Source organism: Gallus gallus, chromosome 20 (assembly GCF_016699485.2).
Source record: "Gallus gallus isolate bGalGal1 chromosome 20, bGalGal1.mat.broiler.GRCg7b, whole genome shotgun sequence".
NCBI classification, from domain to species: domain Eukaryota; kingdom Metazoa; phylum Chordata; class Aves; order Galliformes; family Phasianidae; genus Gallus; species Gallus gallus.
Window position 1 is genome coordinate 731,077 of NC_052551.1, and position 27,299 is coordinate 758,375.

The following is a 27,299-nucleotide window of genomic DNA, read 5'->3' on the forward strand; positions in this document are numbered from 1 at the left end:
GCCTCAGACCACACAGCTGGCCCTCTCTTCTCTCACTCAAGCAGGGCTGCAGCAACATGGTGCCCAGCATAGAGCCAGCCAGCCTGGCCCAGGGCATGGAGACAAATCCCCAGTCCTGTGCCCCACTGCAGGGCCAGGGCAACACCTCACTGGGGAGCACACCTGCCACAGTAGGGTCTCACAGCTGAGCTTGGGGTCCTCCAGCCATGCCAGTGGACAACCGAGTTGCTGGTGGCTGGGAAGGGATTTTGTCCTCCTGTACTCCCAGCCTTTCCATCAGAGACAGGGTAGAGCTTTGCAGCACCATGGTGGTAAGTGTCTCTGCTTCCATGGGGACCCTCTGGCCTGGAAGGAGGGTCCCCTCTTCCCTTGCCCAGGATCTGTGCCAGCCAGCACTGCTCCTCTTGCTCTGCTTGTGTCTGATCAAAACCTCTTGGGAGCCACAGCACAGAGGGGAGTGGAGAAGGCCACAGGAGGGAGGGGAAGGGGCCCAGCCCTCAGCAGGGGGTGATTGTTCTGCCCCTCTTCTCATGCAGGCAAGAGAGCCGGAGCTGGGGGAGCAGTACGAGGCGGTCTGCGACTCTACCTACAGCGAGGCTGAGTCAGCTGCCGCCGAGGTGCTGGACCTGCCCCTGCCCAGTTACTTCCGCTCCCGGAGCCACAGCTACCTCCGAGCCATCCAAGCGGGCTGCTCCCAGGACGAGGACACCAGCTCCGTCCGCTCCATCTCCCCCCCGCCAGCAGGCAGCCTCAGCGGCAGCAGGACCCTACCCACCAACAGTGAGTGCCAGCGCAGCCATGGCGGGGATAGGGCTCTGAGTGCCTGGGGGTGGGGGGCGTGCAGGCAGCTGCCCTCAGACGCTTCATGGGGTATCTCCAGCCTCAGTCATTAAAGGTTTCTGTGGGGGAGCATCTCTGAGCTTGCTCTGTGCCGGTGAGAGCGGGCAGGGATGCTGCCAGAGTGGCTGAGTTGAAGCCTCTGGATATGGATGCTAAAATGGCTGATGGGCTCTGGTTGCAGATTTGGTGCAGTCTGCAGAGGTTAGGGAGAACTGAGCATCTTTGCTCAGGGAAGGCAAATCTGGCTGGGAGTGATGAAGCAGGATGCCTTGCCTTGCCCTTCTGCATGGTGGGAGCACTGGCTAAAGTACTGAGGGGCTGCAGGTGCAGCAGGAACCTTCAGCAGAGTGTCTCCACTACTGATAGCTTTCGTCTTCCTCATGCTCTCCACTGTACATCTCATTGACATTCCTCCAGTCTGGGCTTTGACCTCTCTCGGAAACTCTTGGGAGCAACAGTGTATGTCAGGAACTCAGCATTCATTTTCCCAGTGTCTGAGCATACCCTTGTCTCTTCAGCTGTTTCAGTCAAAGGCAGAAATTGGGGCTGGCGGATGGAGGGCAGAAGGCATCTGCCTTCATCTCTTAGTGATGGAAGAGTGGCAAGGTTTTGGAGTCTGCTGTGAACTCCTTTAGAATAGAGTCAACCTAGAATCATCTAGTTTGGAAAAAAAACCATTCGATCATCAAGTCCAAACATGACCCAATACTTTCAAGTCCACCACTAGACCACGTGCCTAAGCACCACATCCACACATCTTTTAAATATCTCCAGGGATGGTGACTCTACCGCTTCTGTGGACAGTTTGTTCCAATGCCCAGCCAGTCTTTCCATGAAGAAACTCTTCCTAACCTCTAATCTAAACCTCTCTTGACACAACTTGAGGCTATTCCTTCATATCCTTCATTCTCACTTATCACGTGAGAAAAGAGACTGACTGTACCTCACAGAAACCTCCTTTCAGGTTGCTGTAGAGAATAATGAAATCACAGAATTACAGAATAGCTTACGTTGGAAGAGACCTTGAAGATCATCTACTTCCAACCTATCTGCCATGGGCAGGGCTGCCAAGCACTAAATCAGGCACTAGATAAGGTTGCCCACAACCCCATCCAGCTTCACCTATAGCACTTCCAGGGATGGGGCATCCACAGCTTTTCTGAGCAGTATGTTGGCCTTATGGGCTGCAAACACACACTGCTGGCTCATGTCCATCATGTCCACTGCTGGCTTTTTATCCATCAGGACCCTCAAGTCCTTCTCTACAGGGCTGCTCACAAGGAGTTCTTTTCCTACTCTGTACACATATCTGGGATTGCCCTGACCCAAGTGCAACACCCTGCACTTAACCCTGTTGAACCTCATTAGGTTCTCATGTGTCCACTTTTCAAGCCTGTTCAGGCCCTTTGGCATGGCGTCTCTTCCTTCTGTCATATCAACCGCACGACTCAGCTTGGTGTTGTCTGCAAACTTGGCGAGGGTGCACTCGATCCCACTGTCTGTGTCATTGATAAAGATGTTAAAGAGCACTTGTCACAAGACAGACCTCTGGGGGACAACATTCATCACCAGTCTCCACCTGGACAATGAGCCATTGACCACAACCCTCTGGTTATGAACATCCAGCCAATCCCTTATCGATCAAATAGTCCAGCCTTCACATTCATCTCTCTCCATTTTAGAGATAAGGACATGGTGGAGGACCTTGCATAAGTCCAGGTAGATGACATCAGTTGCCCTTCTTTTGTCCAGTGATACCATCACTCCATCACAAAAGGCCACCAGGTTGGTCAGGCACAATCTGCCCTTGGTGAAGCTGTGCTGGCTGTCTCAGATCACCTCCTCAGCTTGCATGTGCCGTAAAACAGCTTATCAGCTCCATGATCTTCCCAGGCACAGATGCAGCCTGTAGTTTCCTGGGTCTTCTTTTCTCCCTTTCTTAAAAATGGGAGTGATGTTTCTCTTCTTCCAGTCTTGGGGACTTCACCTGACAGTAACAACTTTCCAAATATGATGGAGGTCTCCCCTCAGCTTCCTTTTCCTAAAACTAAACAACCCCAGTTCCCCCAGCCACTCCTCACAAGTTTTCTTTGCACACTCCCACATAGAGTAGATTCCAGAAATAGGTCTAGGGGACCAGGTCTGGACAAAAATGTGTATTATTTAACTTTGCCCCACTCAGACTATCAGGGATTGTGATCTTGCCCCTCAGTCACAGTCAGTAAGGACAGGACATTCCCATGCACCCCCAGCATTAGCCTAGCTCTGTGCTGTGGCCGGGGAAGAAGAGATAGAATCACAGAGTCATTTGAGTAGGAAGAGACCCTTAAAGGTCATCTAGTCCAACTCCCCTGCAATGAAAAGGGACACCTACAGCTCCATCAGGTGCTCAGAGTCCTGTCCAGCCTGACTATGACTGCCACTGGGGATGAGGCATGCACCACCCCTCTGGGCAACCTGTACCAGTGTCTCACCACCCTTATTGTAAAAATCTTCTTCCTTATATCCAATCTAAATCTCCTCTCTTTTAGTTTGAAACTATTTCCACCTTTCCTACCACAACAGACCCTGCTAAAGAGCCTGTCCCTTTCTTTCCCATAGTTCTCTTTTAGATACTGTAAGGCCACTCTCAACTCTCCTCAGAGTCCTCTCTCTCTTCCCCTTGCTGCACAGCCCCATCTCTCTCAGCTGTCCTCACAGGGGAAGTGTTCCATCACTTGGATCACTGGGCTGTTGCTGGCATTGTACTGCCTGTAAGTGGGTCTTTCAAAACCTTCATACAAGGAGGTGCTGGGAATTTATCCTTTATCTGAACTGGCTCCAATTGCTTTATCTCCTGGAGATATGCTGAATGGCAGCAGACATGTAGTTGCTTAAGGCATCTAGTCCTGTGTGCCCCTTACCCATCAAATTTACTTGCCTAGACACCCCAGTCAGCATCTCTGGTAGGAAGTACAAACATATCTGCTCTGAATTTCGTAGAAGTAAGGAGCCTTTTTGAGTCCAGTGAACAGTAACCTGCAGCCTTAGTGTGCTCTTATTCCTGAGCAATTGTGGTATGCAGCAGTTATAGATGCCTCTGCTGGCATTATTCTTTCCAGGCAGGTCCTACTCTTTTAACTAGTAATTACTGTAATGGACAAAAGCCTGGCCTCTCATTTGGAGGAGATGCCAGAGTAATTCCATCCCCTGGGGCAGGGGAGAGGCTGGAGCAGCTCAGTTCATAGAATGGCCTGGGTTGAAAAGGACCTCAAAGATCATCCAGTTTCAACCCCCCTGCCATGTGCAGGGTGGCCAACCACCAGACCAGGCTGCCCAGAGCCACATCCAGCCTGGCCTTGAACATCTCCCAGGATGGGGCATCCACAGCCTCCTTGGGCAACCTGTTCCAGTGAGTCACCACCCTCTGGGGGAAAAACTTCCTCCTAATGCAACCTAAACCTCCCCTGTCTCAGTTTAAAACCATTCCCCCTTGTCCTGTCACTATCCATCCTCGTAAACAGCCATTCCCCCTCCTGTTTATATACTCCCTTTCAAGTACTGGAAGGCCACAATGAGGTCTCCCCGGAGCCTTCTCTTCTACAGGCTAAACAAGCCCAGTTCCATCAACCTTTCCTCATAGGAGAAGTGCTCCAGCCCTCTGATCATCTTAGTGGCCCTCCTCTGGACCCGCTCCAAGAGCTCCACATCCTTCCTGTACTGGGGCCCCAGGCCTGGACGCAGTACTGCAGATGGGGCCTCACAAGAGCAGAGTAGAGGGGCACAATCACCTCCCTCTCTCAGCTGGCCACCCCTTTTTTAATGCAGCCCAGAACACAGTTGGCCTTCTGGGCTGCAAGTGCACACTGCTGGCTCATGTCCGGCTTCTCATCCACCAGGACCCCCAAGTTCTGCAGGGCTGCTCTCAAGTTCTTCCCTCAGTCTGTATAAGCACCTGGGAGTGCCCCAGCCCAAGTACAGCACCTTTCACCTGGTCTTGTTGAACCTCATTAAGTTCACATGGGCCCACTTCTCCAGCCTGTCCAGGTCCCTCTGGATTGCTTCCCTTCCTTCCAGCTGTTCCTGACCTCTTCCAGCACTCCCAGCACTGCAGCACTTTGTCGAGCAGTTCCAGGAGTTGGCTGCCCCCACTGTGCCCCACACTGTGCACCTCTGGAGTGAGGCAGCCACTTTGTCAGGGCAGCAGGCTTGCCAGCCTGACCCAGCAGGGAGCACTGGGAGTAGCTCAGACCCTGTAGCACTGGGCATCACAAAAGCCTTGGAGGGCAGCGATTAAAGCAAGTGTTGGCTCCCTGCTGTCGGACCAGCACAGCCCTGGCCCAGGGACACACTGGTGCAGCTAGGCTCCATCAGTGGCTGCATTAACCCCATGCAGTCTGCAGCAGCAGTTTAAATTCACTTACCAGTGGTCTACTCTTCTCCTGCAAAAGGTGCATGAGGACTGAAACCCAGTAAGTTCCATACCAACACAAGGAAGATTTTCTTTGCTGTCAGAGTGACGGAACATTGGAACAGGCTGGTCAGACAGGCTGGGGAGTCTCCTTCTCTGGAGATACTCAGGACCCATCTGTACTCTTTTCTGTACAACCTGTGGCATGGAACTCACTTTAGCAGGAGAGTTGGACTCGACAATCTTCAGAGGTCCCTTCCAACCCCTGCAATTCTGTGATTCTGTGTGTGACTGTGGGTGACAGGAAGGGCTACTGCTCTGGAAATGGTGCTTCTGTTAATGGCTCCCAAAGGCAGAGTCAACAGGTACCGCAGCATGAAGCTGCAGGGCAGGGGTGGCTCTGTTCTCACTGCAGCCTTTCAGCTGGCATGGCATGTCTCTCTGAGCTCCTTGCTGGCTGTCGGTGCCTCACCTCAGAGGTGAGGATTGTCCACAACAGTGGAGCTGAGGGCTCCCATCCTGCCCACCCAGCACACCCGCTGCATCCTTTCTGTTGTGTCACCTGTCTGGGACAACAGCAGCAATGCACTGTCAGCCAGGCTGCTCAGAGCACATAGTTTCAGGCTGTAGATCCAGCTTGTTGCTTTGGCTAGAGCCAAGAGCTCCATGGTGGGCTGGAAGGAGGCTGTGTAACTCTTGGAAAACATTTTGGGAACACGGGTTAGAAAAGGTGATGCCTTTGATAGGGGGATTCCAGGCACATCCTGGAGCAGGCAGGAGGAGCAGGTGCCAGTGTCCCACCAGGGCTGCACCATGCTGCTGGAGACACAAGGCAAATAGCAAGCGGTCACCTACAGGGACACCCAGACAGGTCCTGCTGGGCAGGCTGATTCCAGCACAAATGGGACTGGCACCCATCTGCAGGGGCATGGGGCAGTGTCAGAGGAGCCTCCACGCAGACGCAGCTGGCAGAGGCACTGGAGAGCAGAGAGCATGCTGCCCAGCTCTGGGCCAGAGCCCTGTGCCAGCAGTAGGCAGGGGGAGCAGGAGTGGGAAGGGGAGTGCAAGCAGCCAAGAAGTGCAACCCATTCCCATCCTGCTCCTCCTAACAGCACAGCTCAGCTCTGCCACAAGCCCAGGCTAATGCTGGGAATCAAGATCAGGCCAACAAAGGACTAGTTGCCACCTTGCACATGCCACCTGTGATACGAGCAGCAGAAATTTGCTAGTTTCCAAAACATCCTCCATCTCTTTGCATTAGCTGCAGAGACTTGGAGAGGGAAGCAGATATGATGGAGGGGGTGGAGTGCACCACCAGAGGGGTGTCTGTGTTTATATGCATGTATGACAGGAAAGGCAGGAGGTATATCTGGGCAGCAGTCACATCTTTAATCAGTCACCTGGTCTCAGTTCCTCCTGCAAACACCCATGTGCATCGGTGAGGCTGTGACTGGTGGCTGCTGTGCTGTAGAGCAGGTCTCCCAAGCTCCCACAGGTTTCTCTATCTTTGAGGAATGTGCAGGGTTTGAATCATAGCACTAAGCAGTGTTGTGGAGATTCAGCCCCCAGATGAGGAGCTGAGGATGTGCAGCAAGCTCCATGTCACAGAGGACCGCGAGCCCTGGGGTTTGCAGCCTGTGTGTGCTCAGTGGGTGGGAGAGGCCTGACAGCTGTCACCCCTCTGACAAGCTGCTATGTGCCTCCCACAAACTGGTGTCACTCGCGCATTACAGGGCAATTAGCTCCCATTTGATAGCTAGCAAGACAGATGATGAGCTGCCCTTGATCAGCCTTAAACAAAGCTTTGTGCCTTGCAAAGCAAGAGACTCAGAAGCCCTGTGAAACCTATTCAACTAATTGCCAGGCATTCTGCCGACAGCCCTGCTCACCACTGTGCATTACGGAGGGCTCCCAGCCCCAGTGCCTTCTTATTAGAGGCATCACTAGGAACTGCATGATTAATAGACTGCTTGGTAATACCGAGCTGCCCTCAAAGGGCCCTGGCTTGATTTCCATCATCATTTGATGTCCAGGGAAAAAGCGAAAGCAGAGAGGTGAGCAAAGCACAGCAAAGTAAGGCAAGACCCAACCCCAACCTCCAAGCAATGACACAGTGGCAGCAGGGAAAGCTTCTATCAGGCCAGTTCCTACTCGAGCTCTTCTCCAATGCCTTTTTTTAATATCAGCCTTGCTCATGACAACACCCTGCCCTGGGATTCATCAGCCTGTCTTGTTTCCCAGCTCCTTGCACTGTGCCCAGCTCTTTCAGGGAGGCCAGGGGATGCAGCTCTGCCTCCTCCTCCTGTTGACCTGTCTTTGCTACAAATCCCTCTGCAGCTCTCAGATAGGCAGGCACACTGTGCTCCCTCTCTTTTGCGTGCCCAGAGCTGGAGCACAGCACTCTCTGCTTTGGGAGAAAATCCTGAGGTGTGGCTGCAAAGGGAAACGCAGCACAGCCAGGACACAGTGCAGGTGGGGTGTGAAAGGCTGTGCTGAGCAGCAGGGCACCCCAGCGGCTCCATGCTGATTGTGCCGACCAGGGCTCACCCTGCATGGTCTTTGAGGAGAGGGACTGTTATCAGTGCTTTTAGGCTTTCTCCTTCTTTTTGACCTAGATTTCACGTTCCAGAAATAGCTTTCTCTGACATACCAGCAGGAAAGGGATTAGAGAGAGAGAGAGTTGTCTGTGCATGTGTGCACACCAGAGAAAGATTTATGGTGCATGCTCCACGAGTGCTTGTAAGGAATAAGGGAGGATATGAGTGTTCCATGATCTGTTCATATGACCATAAGACACAAAGAAATTTATAACAACTGTTTCTCTCCATACTTATCTGCTCATTTTTCATCTTTTCATCATTATTGTGGAAAATCCACTACCAAGCCCAAGCTGCTCCCTCTTCCCAGGAAGTCCCTGATGCTGCTCCATGGCTGTAACCCTGCTGTTACCTCCACACCAAAGTACCTCCGTCCCTCTGCAGCAGTGAGGCTGCCCTTGGTGCTCCCCGCTGCACCCACACCAGCAGATGCAGGGCGGGCAGAAGTGGCTCAGCCTTAACGCTGGGAAGTGAGCCTGGCTCTTAAGTGAGGGCCACCTCCCAGCAGTGGTCGTACTCAAAGCAGGAAAGGAAGGCAGCTGCCAGCATTTCCTTTCAGTAACATGCTCAGGAGCCGCATCGTTCTCACTGCTTGCTACCATCAGCCGCGCTGACTGCTGTCAGTAGTTCTGTCCATGTGCACGCAAAGGTGAAACTGGAGCACCAAGAGCAGCCCAACTTGCTAAACGCCCCCGGCAGCAACAGCAGTGCGCTGTCCTCAGCAAGGCGAGACACCAGCGGTGTCACTGCCGTGACAGCTTCCGTCCTTCACCCGGTGGGGAGCGGAGGCCCCGAGGCTTTGGGTGCTGCGTTTGTAGCACGGCGCTCCGCACGGCTTCTCTGTGCCGCAGGAACCCGAGCAGCCCTCCGCCAAGCGCAGGGAGCCATAAACAAAGCAGAATAACCGAGGGCCGATCGTGGCTGCGGGAGCTCGGGCACACCGCGGTGGGAGCCCACGGAGCCGCGTGCCGAAGCCCGGCCGCACAGGAGCGACGCCGAGTGGGGGACGGAGCCGCGCTGTGGACGGCGTGGGCCCCGCAGCACCGGCGCCGGGACGAAGTTCGGCAGCGGGCCTACAGGAACGCCAGCCCCGCTCCCGCGGCCATCAGCGGAAGGCGAGCGCAGCGCCACGACCTCCGGCCCGGGCGCCTTCTGTTTCTCTTTCCCCTGCCCCCCGGTTTCCCTCCGCCGTCCTCCATGTGGCGCTCCAGCCGTCCGCCAGCACGGCCCCGGGCCGGGCGTGAGAACGCCCCGCGGGCAGCGGGCGGGGCGGGGCCGGGCCGGGCCTGGCCGGGCTGGGGGCGCCGCCGCCGGGTCCGCCGCGCCTGCGCGGGGCGCGGGCGGTGACGCGCGGGGCGGTTCGCGGCTTTAAGGCGCGGCCCCGCCCGCAGCGCGCAGCCGGAGCGGCGGGCGGGCGCGGTGAGTGAGGCGCTGGCGGCGCGTGTCTTCTCCCTTGTCTCGCCGGCCGCAGGAGCAGCGAGCGCGGCCCGCCCGGCGCCCGCCCTTCCTCCCGTCGCCGGGCCCGTTCTCCGCGCCCAGCGGCCCCGCAGCTCCCTCGGCGGGGCCGGGCCAAGCGCCCGCGCCTCCCCGTCTCTCCGGTCCCCTCCGCCCCTCCTTTGTGTCTCCCATGGCTTTGTGTCTGGAGCTCCTGAAGCAATGTGAGTGCCCGGGGCGCGGCGGGCGGGCGGGGGGCCGGGCCGGGCCCTGCATGGCTCCGCGGCGGCCGCCGCTCCCCGCCTGCTCCGCTTGCCGCCGCTCCCTGCCCCGGCCGCCGCCCTTGGGGCTCCGCCGCGCCTCGCCCGTCCCGCGGGTCGCCCCGCTTCCTTTCTCCCTCGCTTGGCTCTCCGCTGCTCCGGGGCCCGCGGCCGAGTCCCGCTCCTCTCCCGGCCCAGCCGGCCTCTGCCCCGCCGCGCGGGCGTGTCGTGCCTCTGCTCGGCGGAGGGCGAGGGGCGCTTCTCTGTGGGAGCGGGAGGCGCCCGGCCCCGGATCTCGCTTGCTATTGTGCTTCCCCGCGGGAGCGGGGGGCTGCGGCGGGCGGGGGGGAGCGGCAGCGCCGGGGGATCGGGCCGTGCCGCGCCGCACTCCCGTTAGCCGGACGGGGTCACGGCGGGTCAGCGTCCGGGTGCCCCGGGTCACTGCTTCGGCCCGTCAAGCGGTCCCTCGGTGACCAAGGAAACGAAGTAGCGTTTTTCTGGGTCGCACGCTTCCTGAAGTGCAGCTGAGCCCTTATTAGGGTGCTGGTAGGGCTCTTCCTCCCGCTGAGGAAGGGTATTGTCTGGATGCCGAAGGCTGAAGCTTTTCATGCCTGTTGCTGCTGAAGACTGATGCTCAGCAGCGTCCCAGGCCAGCGTTCTCTGTTGGGAAGTGCTGCTTTGGCCTCGGACAAGGCCGGGTCTTGGCTGGGGCTGCCTGGTGCTGTGCCCTCCGCCGGGGCTCCTGCCTTAGACCGGGTGCTTCAGAACATAGCAGCAAAAATAGCTCTGGTGGCAGTATGGTGTCAGGTTGAGGGGGGGGGGGGTTTACATCTAGAGCTCTGTGTAACTGCAACTCTTAGTTTCTACTGTGGTCGTTATTGAAAGGCTCAAAGAAGAGCATTATTTCCAGGGTTGTTTGGTAGAATCCATATCACTTATTCTGTGAGGGTATGGACCTTCACCCCAGGAAATGTGTATCTGAGTCAGGAATGAAATCGGGATCTCTGGCTCCTAGGCTGTAGCTCCCCAGTTAAGAGATAAAAATAAAAAGAAAAAAAATCCCATTCCACGTAGCATTGGATCCTAAAAATAAATCCCAACCATGTGGAATGATAATGAGCCAGATTGCCAGCTTTTGCCGATCGGCAGACTTGGTTCTGCAGGGTCCGCTCGGTGCCCGCTCCTGCAGCAGGTGCTGGGAGGAGGTCAGGCTGCTGTCAGCGTGTGGAGAAAGTGTCTGCAACATCTGGCCTGCTTGGTCTATCTGGAAGATAGCTTGGGTGTATTCTGCAGTGGTAGTCAGGAGGTGGTGTGTGTTGAACAGGTGTTGGAGGCATGGAGAGCCTAGAAGCTTGTTCTTTGTTAAGATAAAATACTATGGAGCTCTTCAGGGTGGTGCCTGACTTCTCTGTGTAGCAGAGATGGGGGTCAGATGACCTCTGGATCCATACTGTGGCCCTCAGAATTGTCATTGTTTGTGGCTTTGCTGTCTGGAGAGTAGTGAAAATATGGAGAGAGGGAATTGGAATTGTACAGCCCTCACAGCTCTATGGCCAACAGGCACACTGCAGGACACAATGGGCTGTTCCTGCAGCGTGACCCTGGCTATGGGGTAGGCAGTCAGCTGCTGGCTGAGCTGCCTTGGCCTTTGCAGCTGTGGGTGGGTCAGCAGTTGGGTGTTCAGCTGCCAGGTCTGCACATACACATCAGGTCCATGGCTTAGCTCAGGGTTTTTCACCTGCTGCTCCAACCTGCTGTGCCGTGCATGGAGACCTGCTGCTCCATGAGCTTGCTCTGTGTGCTGCCAGAGCAGTGGAATTGAGAAAGCCTTTAATAGATAACTTATAACTGTTGAGCACTTACAAGAACATGGTTATTTGTGTCCTGCATGGATGTGTGCTGTTGGAGCCCAGCCTCTTGTAGCTAGAGGAGAACTACTCGCTGCACCTAGCAGTGCTCTCTGTGCTCATTTTCAGGGCCTTGGCTGGTGCTTCTGCTCTGTGCTACCTGCACAACAGCCTCAAATGTTTTTAATGGATTGAGGAGGCATAATTGGATTCAGCGCAGTGCAAGTTACAGTAACATATGTGAGCTGAAAGGATTAAGGCTGTGCAGGCGGGTGGCCTTGTTCAAGAAAAATCCACTCTAATTTCTGCAGTGGAAAGTTGTCAGTGTGTTTCCTGTCAGAGCAGATTTTAAAAGGGAGGGGAGAAGTACTAAGTATAATTGTGATTTGCTTTGGAAGGAGATTAGTGTTCAGGCTATCGGATCAAGTGAAGGCTGCACTGGGACTTGGGACAGCAGCTGTGAACTCGGGTCCTTCCGGTACAGCTCCCAAAAGGTGCTGATCCTCTGCACCTCGTGGTGCAGTGAGGGGGCAGTGATGCCAGAGTGTTGAAAGTAAACTGTCCTTAACCAAGTGGAAGTCAAACTATTTGCAGCTGTGCTAGTTAGTGAGAGAGCAGGCGTGCTGTCTGCATCAATTCCTTTTGCAGCATTAATGAATTATTGGGCACTTGGTGCAGATGTTCACACTGAGTGAACCTTCTGGAGCACATGGAGTCCTCTGGAGCAGCAGTAGGCAAGGGGAGTGATTGCCCCAGAGCTGAAGTTTGGGCCTGAGCGCAGCCCTCTGCATCTCTGCCCCAGGGTAGGGCGGTACCAGTGGTTCTGTACTGCAGGGTGGGCTGGCAGTCACTGTCTGGGGTAGGTGACAGGCAGCCCTGGGATGATAGTCCTCACCTGCAGGTGGTACTGAAGCAGAAGTGCAGTAGGGAAATTTTTTCTCAGGGTGTGCTGCTTTAGTGACCTGAAACATGTGAGCAGGGGAAGGCACAGATTGACCCAGGGCTGTATAACAGTGAGCTTATGTAGGGACTTGAGTGCAGTGCTGTGTTGTTCTTCTCTGAGCTTCTGGGCTTTACTGAAGGTCTGAAACTTGAGCAGGTGACTGCTGGACAGGGCTGGAGAGGGAAATGTACTCAACCATGCCTTTCTCTACTCAGGAGAGTAAGCTGAATTCCCCTGGAGGTTCTTCTGACTTTTGTAGGAGATAGGACTCTGGTTACCTGCTACCAGGTCTCCCTGAATTTCTCCTTGCAGCATTTGGGTACTCTGGAGGACGATAACATCAGTTTGGATTTTCTCCTGCCCTACTGGTCCCCTTGCTTGGTCTCACAACGTGAAATCCCATGCATGCATACCAGGGTGCAGGAAGGATGTCTGACACCTGCATGAGTTGAAGTGCTGCAGTCTGTGCAATGCTGCTCCCCCTTAGCAGAGGGTGCATGCAGGAACTTGATAATCCTCGTTGCCATACAGGGTCCCAGGGGTTAACCTTGTCACTTCCTCTTGCACAGCAAAAAAGATTTTAAAAAGTCTCTTCACAATGGACTTAACAGAAACTGGCTGTAGCTTGCTCCATCAGACAGCAGTGCTCAAAGTGAAACAGCGTAAGGATACGTAAATTTAAATTACCTCTAGTATTTACATGAAGGACATGCTGACTCTCTGTCTTGTATGTCCTATTTAGTACTCTTCATTAAGAAGTTCAGGCTTCATTTCAGTGATCTTCTCTTTTAAGCCTAATTGGAAGAGATCAAAGCTTAAGTTACTGTGTTGTGTCTCCAGTTTGAGGCTGACCAAAAAACTCCAGTGATGAGTGTTTCAAAGGTAAATTCTTAGTTGTGTGGGCCTGTCAGAGCATAGAATTAAAGCAAAGATTAGAAGTTGAGTATGACTTCCTACTGATGCTGTCACAGCGCAGGGGTGACACTTAATGAAAGCTGAAGGGTATTTAAAAATTGATAAAAGGGAATTTTCAGTGGGAGTTGTTGTCATAAGGTTAATCAAACTTCTGAGGAAGTTATTTGCATTGTTTTTTATATTCTGGGAGCAATTGAGGTTCTAACTGAGCATAGCCCATGCGAGGTGTTGCTCAGCTGCAGGTGATCCCAAACTTCCTAGCCAGGGTGGGCATATCTACGGTTGCATTCCATTCAGACTCAAAAGTGAGAAATTACAGCATGGATATTCCATCTCTCTTAGGCCTTATTCATAAGTTGACTACTGATGTCTGAAGCTTGAGGAAGTGTCCCAGGCACGGTGGAGTTGTCCTTGTGGAAGTTTGTGAGCCCTCCTCTGAAGATGCTGGCAAGGAGCCGCTCTGCTGTCTGGCTGCTTCTGCCAGGGCAGCATGCATCAGAGTAGCCTGGGTGCCAGCATGCTGCTGTGCAGCTGCTCTCCATGCCACCCAGAAGGTTGCTTTTGTCCCTGTTTTGTTAAGAAGCCTTCTCTTCCTTGTTTGAACCCTGAGGCTTTTCTCAGTCCCTCAGCTTGGCCTAAACATGGGGTCTTGAGTCACAACGGTTTTGTTCAGTAACTCTTCCAGGTTTTGTGCTCTCTATTGAAAGACTACCAGTGCTTTCTTGCCTGGCCTGCCACTCTAGTAACAATCCTGGGCTGAGGGTTTTGGCCTCTTAGCACTGCTGGTCAGAGCAAAGCAAGCTCCCTGGTAGCTGGCATAATGCCCCAGCCCAACACAGTGTGTGGGGTGACTGTCCTGGGGAGAAGAAGGCTTTGGGAAGAGGGTGCTGGTGATGCAGAGCAGAAAACTTCTTCCCTGAGTGCCTGAGCAGCTGCTTCTCCTGTTCCCTTTGGAGGAGAAGAGTGATAGGCAGTGCTTGAGCATCCAGAGCTCTGGTGCTGGAGTAGCTGCTGGGATCCAAAAGTATTGAATTTTAGTGACCCTTCAGTTTGTGGCGTGCCAAAAGCAAGGCCTTAGAAATCCCAGATAGCAGGTAGTGCAGAGCTGTAACCAGCAGCCTATTGCCTCAGCCACAGCACTGCTGCAGTTGGCTTTGCAGTAGGCACCAGGCTCCAATGTTTGCATCTCACTGACACCCTGCGATCTTTTAGGGCGTTCTGGAGGCTGCCCCTGCTAATAGTGATGTTATGCTGCACATTAGCTTTTATCACTGTTCTGCTAACTTGCTTACTAGAGACGAGTGCTGTAAAAAGCTCTGTGTTGCTGAGGGGAGGCTGCTGACACAGGCTGGTGCAGTTCTGCTCTTGCAGAAGTTGCTCCTTGAATCAAAGCAAGGCATCAGCTTTAGAAATAAAAAGGGAGCCAGGCCATTTTTAAGTGCAAGCATGTGACCTGCTGTGCAGTAGTAGTGTGAGGGCAGGGGACCTAGTGCCTGTGAGCAGCTCATGGCTGCACTGCAGGTGTGTCTCCCAGTGGGTGCACAAGTGTGAGGGGACAAGTGGTTGGTTCACTGGCTGTCCCTGTAGATGTGGTGATGTGCAGTGCTGCCCTGCATGCTCCCTGCCCAGGCCAGGTGGCTGTGTCAGAAGGGCTGGGGCTGCAGCAGAATGTGGCTTTCTGACTGCAGTCCATTTGCAACAGGCCCAGGGCAAGGTGAGGAGCTGGGGGAGCTTCTTGTGACCAGTGGGAGCCACAACACCAGCCTCCACCCCACTGCTGTTCTGGTTGGGTCAGTTGGCTCACCTGGGAGGGCTGCTGGCTGTGCCCTTCCTAACCTGTCCTGGGTGTTCAACAGAGAGCTTTAAGGAACAGAGATGAGTGTGTGTCTGTTGCCTTGCCTCTTCAGAGTGCTGTGCTTTGTGCTGTAAGGCTGGGGCTGCTGAGCCTCTCTCCTTCCATCAGGACAGAATGGGGCCAGCCATTTAGGCTGCTGGTGTTGTGAAAGCAGCAAACTTTGAAGTGCTGTCTGCTTTCTTCTGACACTGTTATTCATGTGTTTACCTTCGCTTTTTTTCTTTTCCTGTTTATTATGGTCTTTGAATATTCAGGGTGCTGGGAGAGGCAGCTCTCAAAATAACCAGAGGCTGGTTATCTCCAAAGTTGTTGTTTTTGTTTCTCTCAGATTCTTCCCTTTTGTTGGTAATGTCTTTCTACTGCAGCAAGGTCTGGCTAACACTAAATCATGCATTCTGCTCTCTTCTAGCTCTTGATCTCCTAGCAAACATGGTTGGGTATGGGTGAGGGCATGCATTCTCACAGCCAGCAGATGTGATTGCTGAGCAAGGTTGTGTGTCAGCAATGCTGAAGCCATACTGAAGAATGAAGTAACTGTTCTGAAGGGGTAAAGCAGTAGTTTGTGAAATGTGGTGCCCCTCAGAGGCTGTCCTGCAGGTGGAAGCATTAGGGTGCTTGTTCCTCTGCAGCTCGAGCCGGTGGTGTCTTGCAGGTGGCAGTGACTGAGAGAAGACCTAGAAGCATCACAGGACAGCTTGTTTTAGTGGCAGTGACATAGGTTACTGTTAAGGCCTTGACTCAGGTCCTGCTTCTGCATGTGAAGTAACATTGCCAGGCTGAGGTAGGAGCTGATACGTGTTGTGTACAGCAACTCATTTGGATGGATTTATAGCTCAGAACTGCTTCTGCTGTGGTTATTAAGGGTACCTGTTAAATGTTTTATGCTAATTCTTATGGTGCAGTGATTTTTTTCAGCATCACTTTTGGCTGACTTGGAGTTTTTGCCAGCTGTGCCTCTTACCACAAAACAGCTTCCATCCTGGTGACTGCCCAGCCTCTGCATGCCACAAGCCATCCAATGCTAGGACTGCACTCTGTTTTTCCTGCAAAGGGTGGCATGCCTCTCCTTTCCCACTGAATCACGCAGGAACAGAGTAGATCTGCTCAGTGCAGTATTGCCCTTGAAGGCTTAGCCACTGCTGGTGGTGACCATGATCAGTATTGCTGTGCTCCAGCTGCTGTGTTGGGTGCAGCTGTTCTCACTTCAGCTAGCCTGACTTTGTCCTGTAGCTTACACCTTTAAGCTTGCTGTCTCTGAAAGTAAACCAAGCATATAACTTGCTACTATGTTTAGGCTACCTGAGAAATGTGGCTGGCTGAACTTACAGACAAGTAGAGGTGCCTGTGACTTAAAGCCCAACTGTGGCACACTCCAAACAGCCATTCTGCCCTAGGGGCTCCCCAGTAGCTTTGTGCTGCTCCAGTCTCTGGGACTGGAGCAAGTTTTTCCTGGTTAGCATGTACGGTAGGAGGGATTGTGTGGATCAGTCAGGGAATCCTCCCTGACTTAAATTGTTTTGTCTCTGCTGGGGGCACATTTGCTTACAGTAGTGGGGATTGGTTCTGTGTGTCTCTTGCTGCTTTGGAAGTTGAAAGCAACGTAATGTAGATGCCTAGAAGGTGCAGATCTCTTTCACAGCCATTTCAAATCCCAGGTCCGTGCCATCCTTGAATGTAGTCTTAGCTGTTGTGATTCACTGCATGGGTTGGCAGTCTTGGGTTGGTTTCTTTTGTGTGTTGCCCCCACATGTGTGTGCTAATTATAACTAGCTGAAAGGCACTTGAGAAGATTTGCTGAGGAGTAATGGGCTGAGAAGCCTCTGAAGCATGTGGGCAGGCTACAATGGAAAGGAGAACTCAGTGTGAGGGAGGAGGGGGGGAAAAAATGCTATCTCTGAGCCAGGCTGTGCTCAGCGTTCTTAAAACTGGGAAAGGTGCTAATGATATGAATCTTCCAGTCTACAAGGACTTTTTATTTATAGCCGTGGTTTGGGGGTTTTAGGTTCACCTGGCAAAGTAAAAGCAAGATTTTCTTTGTTGGAAAGAGGTACTTTCTCTAACAGCTTCTCTTATTTCTGTCAATTACTATGGCTCCAACCACAAAAGAGCTTTCTTGTTCTAATTGGCCTCCTCCTGTTCTGATTCCCTTGTGTTGCTCTGTTGCCATGGAGACCATCGTGATGTCACATGCTATGGCATCACTGAGAAGTGGCTGGGAGGCAGTTTTTAATGTTCACCCTCGCCCCAGTAGTCAATAGGTGGGGAGGAGAGTGCAGGAGAGCTCAATAGAACTCAGGAATGATACAGAACAGCTTTTAAACAAGGCCGGGCTGCTGTTGCTTCAGGAGAGACGTGATGGAAGAGGTAATATAACTGCTTTCTCAAAGCTCTTCATTGGCACATCTGTTGTGTTAAGCATACTTTAAGAATAATAATATGGCAGGAAGCCCAAAATCTCCAGCTATCTCAGAGCTACTTCACTTGAGCCCTGTTAACAAATGTTTGTGATGCCAAAACCCAAGTACCCACTCGGCTGCATTCCAGTGGTGCTGTGGTGGGTCTGGGCTGGATAACAGGTACACCGAGCTTGTCTCCATAGCTCTGATGTCTGTCCAGAATGCTGATGTGGCAGTCAGAGTGACTTCTTTAGGGGTCTCTGTAGCTTTCCATCACTTCTGAGACAGCAGATTCCATTGTGGCATTGCTTCAGTGTGTTGGGGGGTGGCAGGGTGCTGAGAGCTATGCAGTGAGATCATGAAGGCTGACAGGATTTGACTTGTATGTCCTCGTGTGAGCTCAGTGGATTCGGCAACGTAGCAGAGAATCGGGCCTCTTTCATGGCTCAATTCTGTCTTTTGCCAAAATGCTGGGAACTTGCATCTCATTTCCTGGAATGTCGTGACTCATCATTGCTAAGACAATGTTTGAGAATGTGTTCTGGTTTCTACAATGTCCTCTGTGCATTTGTCCCTAGCTTTATCCATTTGCTGTAAGCTGTCAGGCTGTCTGAGCACGTGGCACAATGTACTGTCTTGAGCTGTAACGCCTCCTGAAATATTAAGTAGTCTCCTCTTGGTTAATGGAAAGCAGGACTGTGTTCTTCGGTGCTTGATCTGGCAAGCAGATAGCTAATGGCTTTCAGTTATTTTTCATCTTTAAAAAGAGGCTTTGTCCCTGCTGCCACAGAAGCCTGTTGCCAGTAACTTTTCTCTTTGTGTTGCTCTGCTGTTAGGGAGGAGGGAGGTGGATTTCCCTGTCTGTGGGGTGTGCCTGGAGCTCTGGGATGAGACGAGGGTGCTCTCATGCTGCTGTGCACAGGGACCTCGAGCACTGCACCTGCAGCAGTTTCTTGGGCTGTTTTGGGCTGTAAGCTCTCAGGGCTGGTATCTGCTTGGCAAGCACAGTAGTACATCTTCTCTCTTGTGCTTTTCTTGTTTTAAGCAGCCTTGTGTTTAGACCAAAGGGATACAATTTCATGTAAGGTGGAAGTTAAAATAAGCTGACTTTTTCAGTGTGAGAAATTTCTGGCTGTTTTTTCTGAAGGGATCGAAACTGTTTTCCAACCATTTTGCTGACAGATGCCTTTTTCTCATTTACTTTCTGAATTGCTGGCTTTTAAGATGAAAGGCTAGAGCACAAAGGCAGTGTCCTTCATAAGGTCTGTCTGAAACCCTGTAAGAATCCTGTTGGGGGGGGGGGGGGGGGGGGGGGGTGAAATGTGGCCAATAGGCCAAATGTATTTGAATTCATGTTAATTTGTAGTTGATTTTACTGCAGCTAGCTGTCTGGCTAACTTGGTTACAGGGGGGGTAGGAGGGTCTGGCTAGCGTGGTTAACCTACAAAAGAGTGGGGGATGTTCTCACCTCACACAGGTCAGGTCTGACCTGCTGGCTGCGAGCAGCTTTACTGAGGATACCTGACTCTTAAAAAAAAAAAAAACACCAACAAAAAAAAACTGATCTGGAGGAACCCTCACACTAGGAGGGAATGGATGCTGAAAAGAAAATTGTTCAAGACCAAAGTTTGCAGGCAGATGTCATTCAGGATAAAATGTTAATAGTTCATCTGTAATTATGCCTAGTCTGTAAGCCTGTATTTTTAGCATGCTTCCAGTTGTGTGTGTGGAAAGCTACCTCATCTCTGGAAAGGATAAGACAATTTCCCTTACATACAGCAAAACAGCTAATACCAAAGTATTGGGAGATTTCCTTTAAAGGCTATGAATAGATCACTTACTAGCAGGAAACTGGTTCTTTCGTTACATGTGGTCTTGTCCAAGCAGTTATCCCAACAAATTCCTCTATTACGTGATTGAGCAGCTAGGAAATAGGTTATTCCTTCAAAGTAAGGCTGTGTGTGGTGTACCTTAGCCTCTGGACTTATTTCTGCCCTAGAGAGTAACCTGTGGATGAGTCCATGATCTCTCAGTTGCTTTGTTCTTACGCCAGTGATGACTTCTGTCACGTTTGAATACCAAATATGCATCAGATAATGTGACCATTAGATAACTTCCACTGCTGAGTTCTTAATAATCTATCATATGTAGTCAGTTTGCAGTATGTGATATAGGCTGCCTTTGTATTCCCATCTTTCAAAAATATGAAGTACCTAACTGATGTTGTGATCCTTCAAGAGGCAGTTTGGAAGCTCTTCTTTCGCTGTCTATGCAACAGGTGACTTCTGCCAGTGGGAAAGGGCTTTGTGCAGCTCTGGGACAGACAGAAGAGGAGCAGCTCTCGTGAGTGATAAATCTGTGTTGCATACTTTCTGATAGGTTCCTCTATGGCTGCTGTCACACAGCCAAAGGAAAACTAGGTCAGTGCTGTGCTGCTTTGGAGAGCAAGGGGCTGGCAGGAAAGGCAGAGACACCAGAGCTCCAGGGTTCCTCGCTCATGTTCTGCAGCCTCTCCTCTGTTCCCAGTTGCAGGTCTATGCTGACCCCCTTGGACTTCAGATACTTTAACCTGTGTTTGCATTCTGTGATTTCCTCCTTCCCGTGCCAAACCCTTTCTACTGAGTACTTGCAGTTTTCTCAGATGTTACACCCCAGGCTGACATGTAAATCAACTGATGTACTGCAGGAGGGAAGACTGAAATGCCTGCAAAGGTAGGCTGAGCACTTGAGGATAGGGCCAGAAACAAGTTAATATTCTGCAAATTGATGTGTGCTGCTGTGTTCTCTGAAATGTAGGTGTAAGGGCACGTATCTGCCACTCAGACAAGTTTAAAAAGACATTTGGCAAGATGATTGCCCACAGGATGGTAAGCAGTTTCCAGGCTTAAGAGGGTATTATTGGCTACTGGCATCTTTTTGCAGAATAACCCTGCAAAATGTATCTTGTGTGTTGAGGAAAACAGCGTTCCTGTCTGAAAGATAACATAGTGAAAATTGCTACAAGTTTGGGCATCTTTCCAGCACTGAAGTTTCAGCCATTCATTCAGATTGCGAGTCAACAGATCGTGCTGCAAGCCAGGGCCTGGAGGTGAGAATCGAGTCATCTTGTGTGATCTCTGATAAAGTCTTCTAAACTAGAACTGCCTGATCCTGTAGCAAGCAGTGGTCAAACATAGACAGAGCACCTGCAGATACCCCATGGAGATGAAGGTTGACAAGGTATGGATTTGTGCTCAAAGCGAACTTGTAGAGAAAAGCGGATGATGCAGAGCTGTCAGATTCTGTTCAGAAGATGGCTAAAAGTGGAGTCCTGTTAGCACATCTGGAAGCCCCAGGCTAAGCTGCCATGCTTCAGAGTGATAGGGTAGGACTTAGGTTTTGTGATGCATCTTCACTGCTTGGTAACAGCTGCTCAGTGAGATAACAGAGCCCTTCTCTCTGTTTAAAAGCAAAGTGTGTTTGCAGCCTTATCTGTTCTTTTCCAGTCCTCACCAGAAGGAAAGTAACTACTGAACCCAGGTCTGTTCTTACCTGGGCTCTTTCCACTTGCACTGAGTGCTGCTTGCTGTAAGGTATCATGTGCAGGGCAGGCATAAAGGAGGCAGGGGTAGTACTGTGCTGTTTCAGTCTTAAAGTTCTCCTGGTCTAGCTGGTGATGACACACTTCAGGGATGTGAATCAGTTATGTCAGTGGTATTTGCATTTTTTTTTCCAAACTCACTGCCTAAACCACAGTGCAGTGCTGAGTAAGGATAGGAGGGGGTGGATATAGAATAAGTAAGGATAGAATAGGTGGACAGTACTATTGGCTGTGCTGCATGGTGTGGACTGCTGCTGAAAGCTGAATTGCCAGTTTGCCTCAATGCTGCTGAGCCTGCCTGGTGCCAGAGCCTCTTTGTAGGGCTGGAAGAAGCAAGTCTGAAAACCTGCACACCTGGCTGCGGGCAGCATAACCTCCTGCAGCACCTGTCCCCATGAGCTGCGGATCTCTTGTTGAGTTTGTCCAGGTTTTCCAAATTTTTGTCATTTTCCTGGAGAGAATATATGTAGGAGACACCTGTGCATGCTCTGCTGTGACACTGATAGAGCTGCACTGCATATTTAGTCTACTTACTGCATAGAGTTGCTTTGAGCTGTTAGTAGCCTCAATTTGAAGTGTCAGTGGGTGCAGTCTGGTCTCCAGTACTGAGGTTCTCTGAGCCTGTTCATCCATACAGCAGCTGATTGATGCTGGGCTCAGCTCTGCTCTGATTGACTGTGTCAGCTTCTGGCTGTGGTGACAGGGAGCGTGTCTGGTGTCACGTGCAGGGCCGGGCAGTCTGTGGCTGAGGAGTACTGATGGCCATTCCCAGCCTGGTGAGCTTGTCCCACAGGGTGCTGTTACCTTGTGGTGGGCAGTGGTGAGGATCAGAGCTAAAATTTCTATGTATACAGTCATGAATGTAGAAAGGAAATAGTCCAGTATGAACTACAAAACTTTGCATGCTCAGCAGTGGAACTTGTACGTATGTGAGCTTTGTCTGCACAGTTTGTACTTGGTTCTGTCTTTAATTAAAGACTAAAGGTAGAGTACATTTTTTCCTCTTCTGAATAAGATATATGAGTAGTTTTTCTAACTGGCTTTATGGTAAAATCCCTTTGACAGAACAAAGGAGTGATTTTCAATGGTAAGGAATCTCTGATTAGGAGGTCTGATTTCTCTGGCGTTGCTAAATACTCAGGGAAGTGGGGTGCTTGTTGATACACTGGGGCTGGTACTTCTCAATCCAGCAGGCACCGAGGCATGGGAAGGGCTGCTCTTCTCCAGGTCCCTGGTGCCATCTGCTCTGAGTGCTGTAATCCCAGCTGTGCTCATGCTTCATGGTAGCTGAACTCTCCATGTTTCCCTACAATGTTCATATTTCTTACCTTGCACCCGTTGCTCACCATGTTATTACACTTTGTGGAGTTGTCTGCAGAATCTACCAGCTGTAAGTGGAACTGGGATGGAAAGGGGGCTGGTGGGAGGCCATAACCTCATAGGGAAGCTTTTGCTTAGCTGTGTTTGTGGGCTCTTTGAAGTGCTGTCACCCTCCGGAGTTTCACATTGTACTTTCTGTTTCACTCCTGAGTTCAGTTTGTCACCTTTCCCTCTTCTGGCACCTTCGGGGAGCCAACAGGTCAACTTCCCTCTCTAAGGGGTTGAATGCTCAAGATGGCAGTGGGACCTCATAGGCTGGGGGTTGGTTGTCCTAGGTGGTAAGTCAGACTGCATGTTAGCTTTGAAATTTTGGAAGCAATTGTTCCATGTCATTGCTTTCACATGCGTACCTAATAGAAATGAGTAGTAATGCACAGAGCATACATATTTTACAGGTGAGATCTAAAGGAAGTGTCAGAACTTAAAGTTTAATGTCCCAAAGCTTTTTGCCTCTAATGTGCAAGAGCTGAAGCCTGAGGCAAACTTGCTCATTCTGGTGGGGACAGCTGATTAAAACAACAAAAAAGGTTCTCTAGTTAGTCAGACTCCTGAGAGCTTGCTCTAATAACATTCTAGGTTTGAGAACAGCACAGTTTGCCTAACAAGCCCATCTCTAGCTTTAAATGTTGTCATCTTCCTGTTCTCTTACTCAGTATTGAGTGCTGTGTATGCAAGGAGGTGGCTGCTCCTGGAACCTGGCTGGACAAGGAGAGGGTGGATTGTCCTGGAATGCGGCTTCCTGAGGAGAGAAGTAGCACTCTAAGTGAGAAATCCAGTGACTGTGCAGATTGTTACCATGTAAAACATTTCCCTTAAATCATGCTCTGGCTTGAACACTGCTGCAGAAGCAAGCCAAGAGAAAGAATGGGTGAGGATCCTTAGACTTCAGTTCATCAGTTCAGGAGTTGTTAGCTTGGTGGATGGTGCTACTAGACCTTCCAGTGATTTTTTTTTAACTGTGTCTTCCAGAAATAGTGTTATATGCCTAGGCTGCTCAGCATTCCCGGAACTTGGGTGCTTGATGTTTTGTGCAAAACCTTCCTGCTCATTCAAAATGTGTGGTAGAGCTGAATCTAGTCATTTCCTTCTGCATTGCCACAGCGTGTGAACTCTCTCCTTTAATTTTGAACAGGGAGCATTTCTAAAGCTGTCACACAGAGTAGTCCTGGGGGAGAGACTGAGCACACCAGAAACGTGTGTCCTGTAGGACTGTGGTTTTGGAGGCTGTGCTATTTTTCAGTTATGTTTGATCTTGTCAGCAAAAGTGGTGCCTAAATTAACAGAATACCAATAATTGTATTGCATATTACTGTCTGTTTGCGTTCCTGGCCTAGAGAAGCCACATATTAAGTGGATATTTACCTTTTTTCTACCTATCAACTGCCTGTTAAGCCCTGTAGACCTGTGTGACATGTCTGCACATCATGTGGTCACAGACAGACATGTTTTAAGAGGTAGCTGGAGTCACACTGAGCGTGGTGGGAAATAGGTAGCAACTGTAAGGAGGAAGTAGGTAGAAAAGGGCTTTGACCCTCTGGGCTGCTTTTATAGCCCTGCTTGTCTTCCAGCCTGGAGCTCTATGTTGAGCTCTGTGCTGCTCTTGTTGTAGTGGACGGAGGGGCTTGACTGAGCTCATGTTCCCTGTTGTGCTGCCCATCTAATGCAGTGCTTCTGTAGGTCTCACAAGTGCAGTTCCTGGCCTTTCTGCAGATTTCATGTACACTAATGCTTGCTATGGGAACTTATATGGCAGACACTCTTTAATGTTTCTCAGGTGCCTTGCTTTCTTGGTGCCCATATGAGCAGTTCACAGCTTTTTAAAGTGTTCGGATAATAACTTCCTGGTAAGAAGCCTGCTAAGGTAGGCAAATCATGTTGAAATCAGACCATGTCCTGGCATAAATGCTCCCAGCATGAAGGCCTGCTGTGTAAGGTGACTCACTTCTGTTGTTACACCCTTTCCCCAGGGATGAGGCATCCCTGTGATGGAAAGCAGCTGAGGGAGCTGGCCTGGGTTGTGCTGGACTTAATAGCTGTTGAGTCAGATATCTTATCAACTAATGTAATTAACAGTTTGCTGTAGAATTACCTTTTCTAGCTGCCCTCCTGATTGTGTCTACAGTTGGAGGGGACAGTCCTATGGTACCCAGAGTTACTTCACAAACTCTTCCAGGTGTCTTGCAGCATAAGTTGCTGATGTTGCAGTGATGGAAATCTACTGATGAAGATGATGCAATCTGCTGGAAGCTTGCCCTACAAATACTCTGCTGCTCCCTGTTGCAGCCACCTCTTTGTAATGTTCCCACAATTAGATAACTGGCCATGCATCTGTTTACAAAGTGGTATCCCAAATAACTTGTTACTGTTTTGTTCCCACAGCTGTGCTGTGCATATTGGTTACAGATGAAAAAATAGAACTGAATCTCTGTTGCTGTAAGGGGAGGGTTGGACTTTTCACCCATCAGTGCTTCAATGTAGCATTGTTTTCAATCTCCTGGAATTCGGGCTTGTTGGGGTGAAGCTTGTCGTCACCTCATAGGCATCTTACATCTTCTGGAAGTCTGGGCCAGAAACTGAACAGTTTTACAGCACTGCTTGAAGTTGGGATTCACTCTTGGTCTGATTGTGTTGAAGTCACCAGCCTTAATAAGCAGGGAGTGGCCAGTTATTGGCTGTGTTTTGGCACATCCCTGGCAGTCAGCAGGAGGATGATCCTTCTGCAGCTGGATGCTGGGATCCCCATGAAACACATGAAGACTAGCAGTCTTGTGTGCAGTGGGAGTGGGAGAAAGTGGGTCTTAAGGCAGCCCCATGCTTTGGTTGCTGAAGAGGAGCAGCTTTTTGGGCCCTCCTTGATTTTAGGGACACCTCAACCCCATGTGCTGGGACTAACATCACAGCCACAGCTTGAGCAAATGGGACAGTGTCCAGCATGTCACCAGATTGTTTCTATCTTCTACTCACACAGGATACCTAAAAGCTAAGGGCACATAATTGGTGTTTTCCCACCTCTTTACTTACCACAGGACTATTAATTTCAGAAGCACTGTAGTTGTTTTGGCCTTTGAAAGACTGGTGGAGAGTAAAGGATGTTCTTCTCACACTGGAGTATGGTGACAGAGCTGACAACATGGTGATTTCTTTATATATGTATGTATGAGGATGAAAATTAATTTCTGCAGCATATACTCTAGGTCTGTAACTTGTTATAGGAACAGTTCCAGCATTCCAGTTCCTCAGCTTCTTGACAGCACTTCTTTCTGTCATCTCGCTGATGTCTGTTCAGTGTTCCTGCTGCAGCAGAGCTGTGCAGAGGAGGGGCTTCTGGTGGAGTTACGCCTTTCTTGCCAACCTTTAAGCCCTGACTGAGACTTCAGAGCAGCCTTCTCATAAGGGATGGAGCTCTATGGTCTTTAGTTGCTTACAGTCGGTATCTCAAGTCATAATCCAGCAGGTGTCCCAGCTCTTCTGGCAGCCTTGATGCAGGGAACTTGTCTGGTATCTCTTCCTCTGGAAGCATGGCTTTGTTTTCTAAACAATCTGAATGTTTTCTTGAAGGTGCTTTATAGGAAAATGTAGAAGAAAGGACTGATTCTTGTTTCCCATTCCAGTATCACTGGCCTCAGGAGTGACCCTGAGCCACATGAGTATGCTGTTCCCTGGCAGGTGGTGTCAGAGTGCTGGGGATGTGGAGCACTGCAGTGTGTGTGCTGAAGGCCTGGGCTGGGGTTTGGTCCTGGTTCAGTCTGAGATGATGACAGCCTCTGTCTGCCCTTGCACCGTGCCCATCTCTCACAGAGGTGTTTCTTGTGTCTCACCCTGAACCAAACTTACTGTGCCCACAAATTAAAAAATGATGTTCTAGGTCTTTGGATACATGATGACAGCTTGATTATTTTTGTGTAGCAATTCTTGTTTTCAAAGGATACTAGAGGTGAAAGCACTTGCTGGACTAACCTCAGAGAACCTGACCTGGTACCAATCTATACTGGGGCTTATCTTGTAATAGCTCCATTATAGCTCTGTGCTCAGAGATCCTTTTTAGCTAGAGAGGGCAAAGGCTGAGCTGAGGGGAAAGCACACATCAGAATACTGGCATTTCACTTGGAAAAGTAAGCAGCTGCTACTGTGAATTTTGTCCTACAGCCAGTGTTGGTGTTTGACAATTGGCTTGAAATGGCTGATTAAATACAGTGATTGCTCTAGTCCTGTAGTTGTTTCCTGGCCAACTGTGGGGAAATGGCCAAGCCGAGAAGTAACTCCAACCTTGGGCAGTTCTCAGTGCCTGCTCTGCTTTTCAGGGAGCTGGAGAGGTGGGGTTGTTCACTGAGCTGGTCAGCGTTCCCTTTGGTGTCTGCGTGAGAGCAAGGTCAGGCCAATGCTCCTTGCTTCTGCAAGGCCAGCTCCTTAGCCAGAAAAATTCACACAGGTTTTCTTGCAAGTGTCTTCATCCTTGATTTGTGAGGAAGTCTCCACAAGGAGCAGTGTTTGCAGCTTGCTTCACTCTTGCAGGAAGACTCTCCTTGGCCTGTGTGCTTCTGAGTTGTCTCTACCTTTGTATTCCAACAGCTGTCTGAATGCTCCAGCTTTGCTAGGTGGAACCACAGTATTGTTGTGATCAAGTCCCAGCACCTGCCTACCAATATCTCTGGTGTTCTCCAAGGAGTTGGTGGCACAGCTGTTTGGTATGATTGCAACCGAAGACCCCTGCAAAAAGACCCGTATCTACTGTCTAGAACTTCAAACTTGGTAAATCCCTGGTATGAGAAGCAGGGCTGTAGCTGCTTATGTTAGTTTTGGTGTTTGACTTGCACCTTGTGTCAAACTGAATACCACAGGTCTTGTGTTTTTGCCCTGGTACC

General features: G+C 50.7%; 1 protein-coding gene across 4 annotated transcripts in view; it reads left to right on the plus strand.

Annotated features, from left to right (window-relative positions):
• DLGAP4 (discs, large (Drosophila) homolog-associated protein 4) overlaps positions 1–27,299 on the plus strand; it is a 157,590-nt gene that overhangs the window by 105,822 nt on the left and 24,469 nt on the right. For 2 of the 4 annotated variants that reach the window (XM_046902958.1, XM_004946855.5), the window contains exon 9: positions 537–780. In XM_046902958.1, coding sequence (XP_046758914.1) covers positions 537–780 — 244 coding nt within the window. Of the gene's footprint in view, positions 1–536; positions 781–9,221; positions 9,486–17,248; positions 17,446–27,299 lie in introns of those variants that run through there. The other 2 variants (XM_015296291.4, XM_040650827.2) reach the window with 2 other exon arrangements.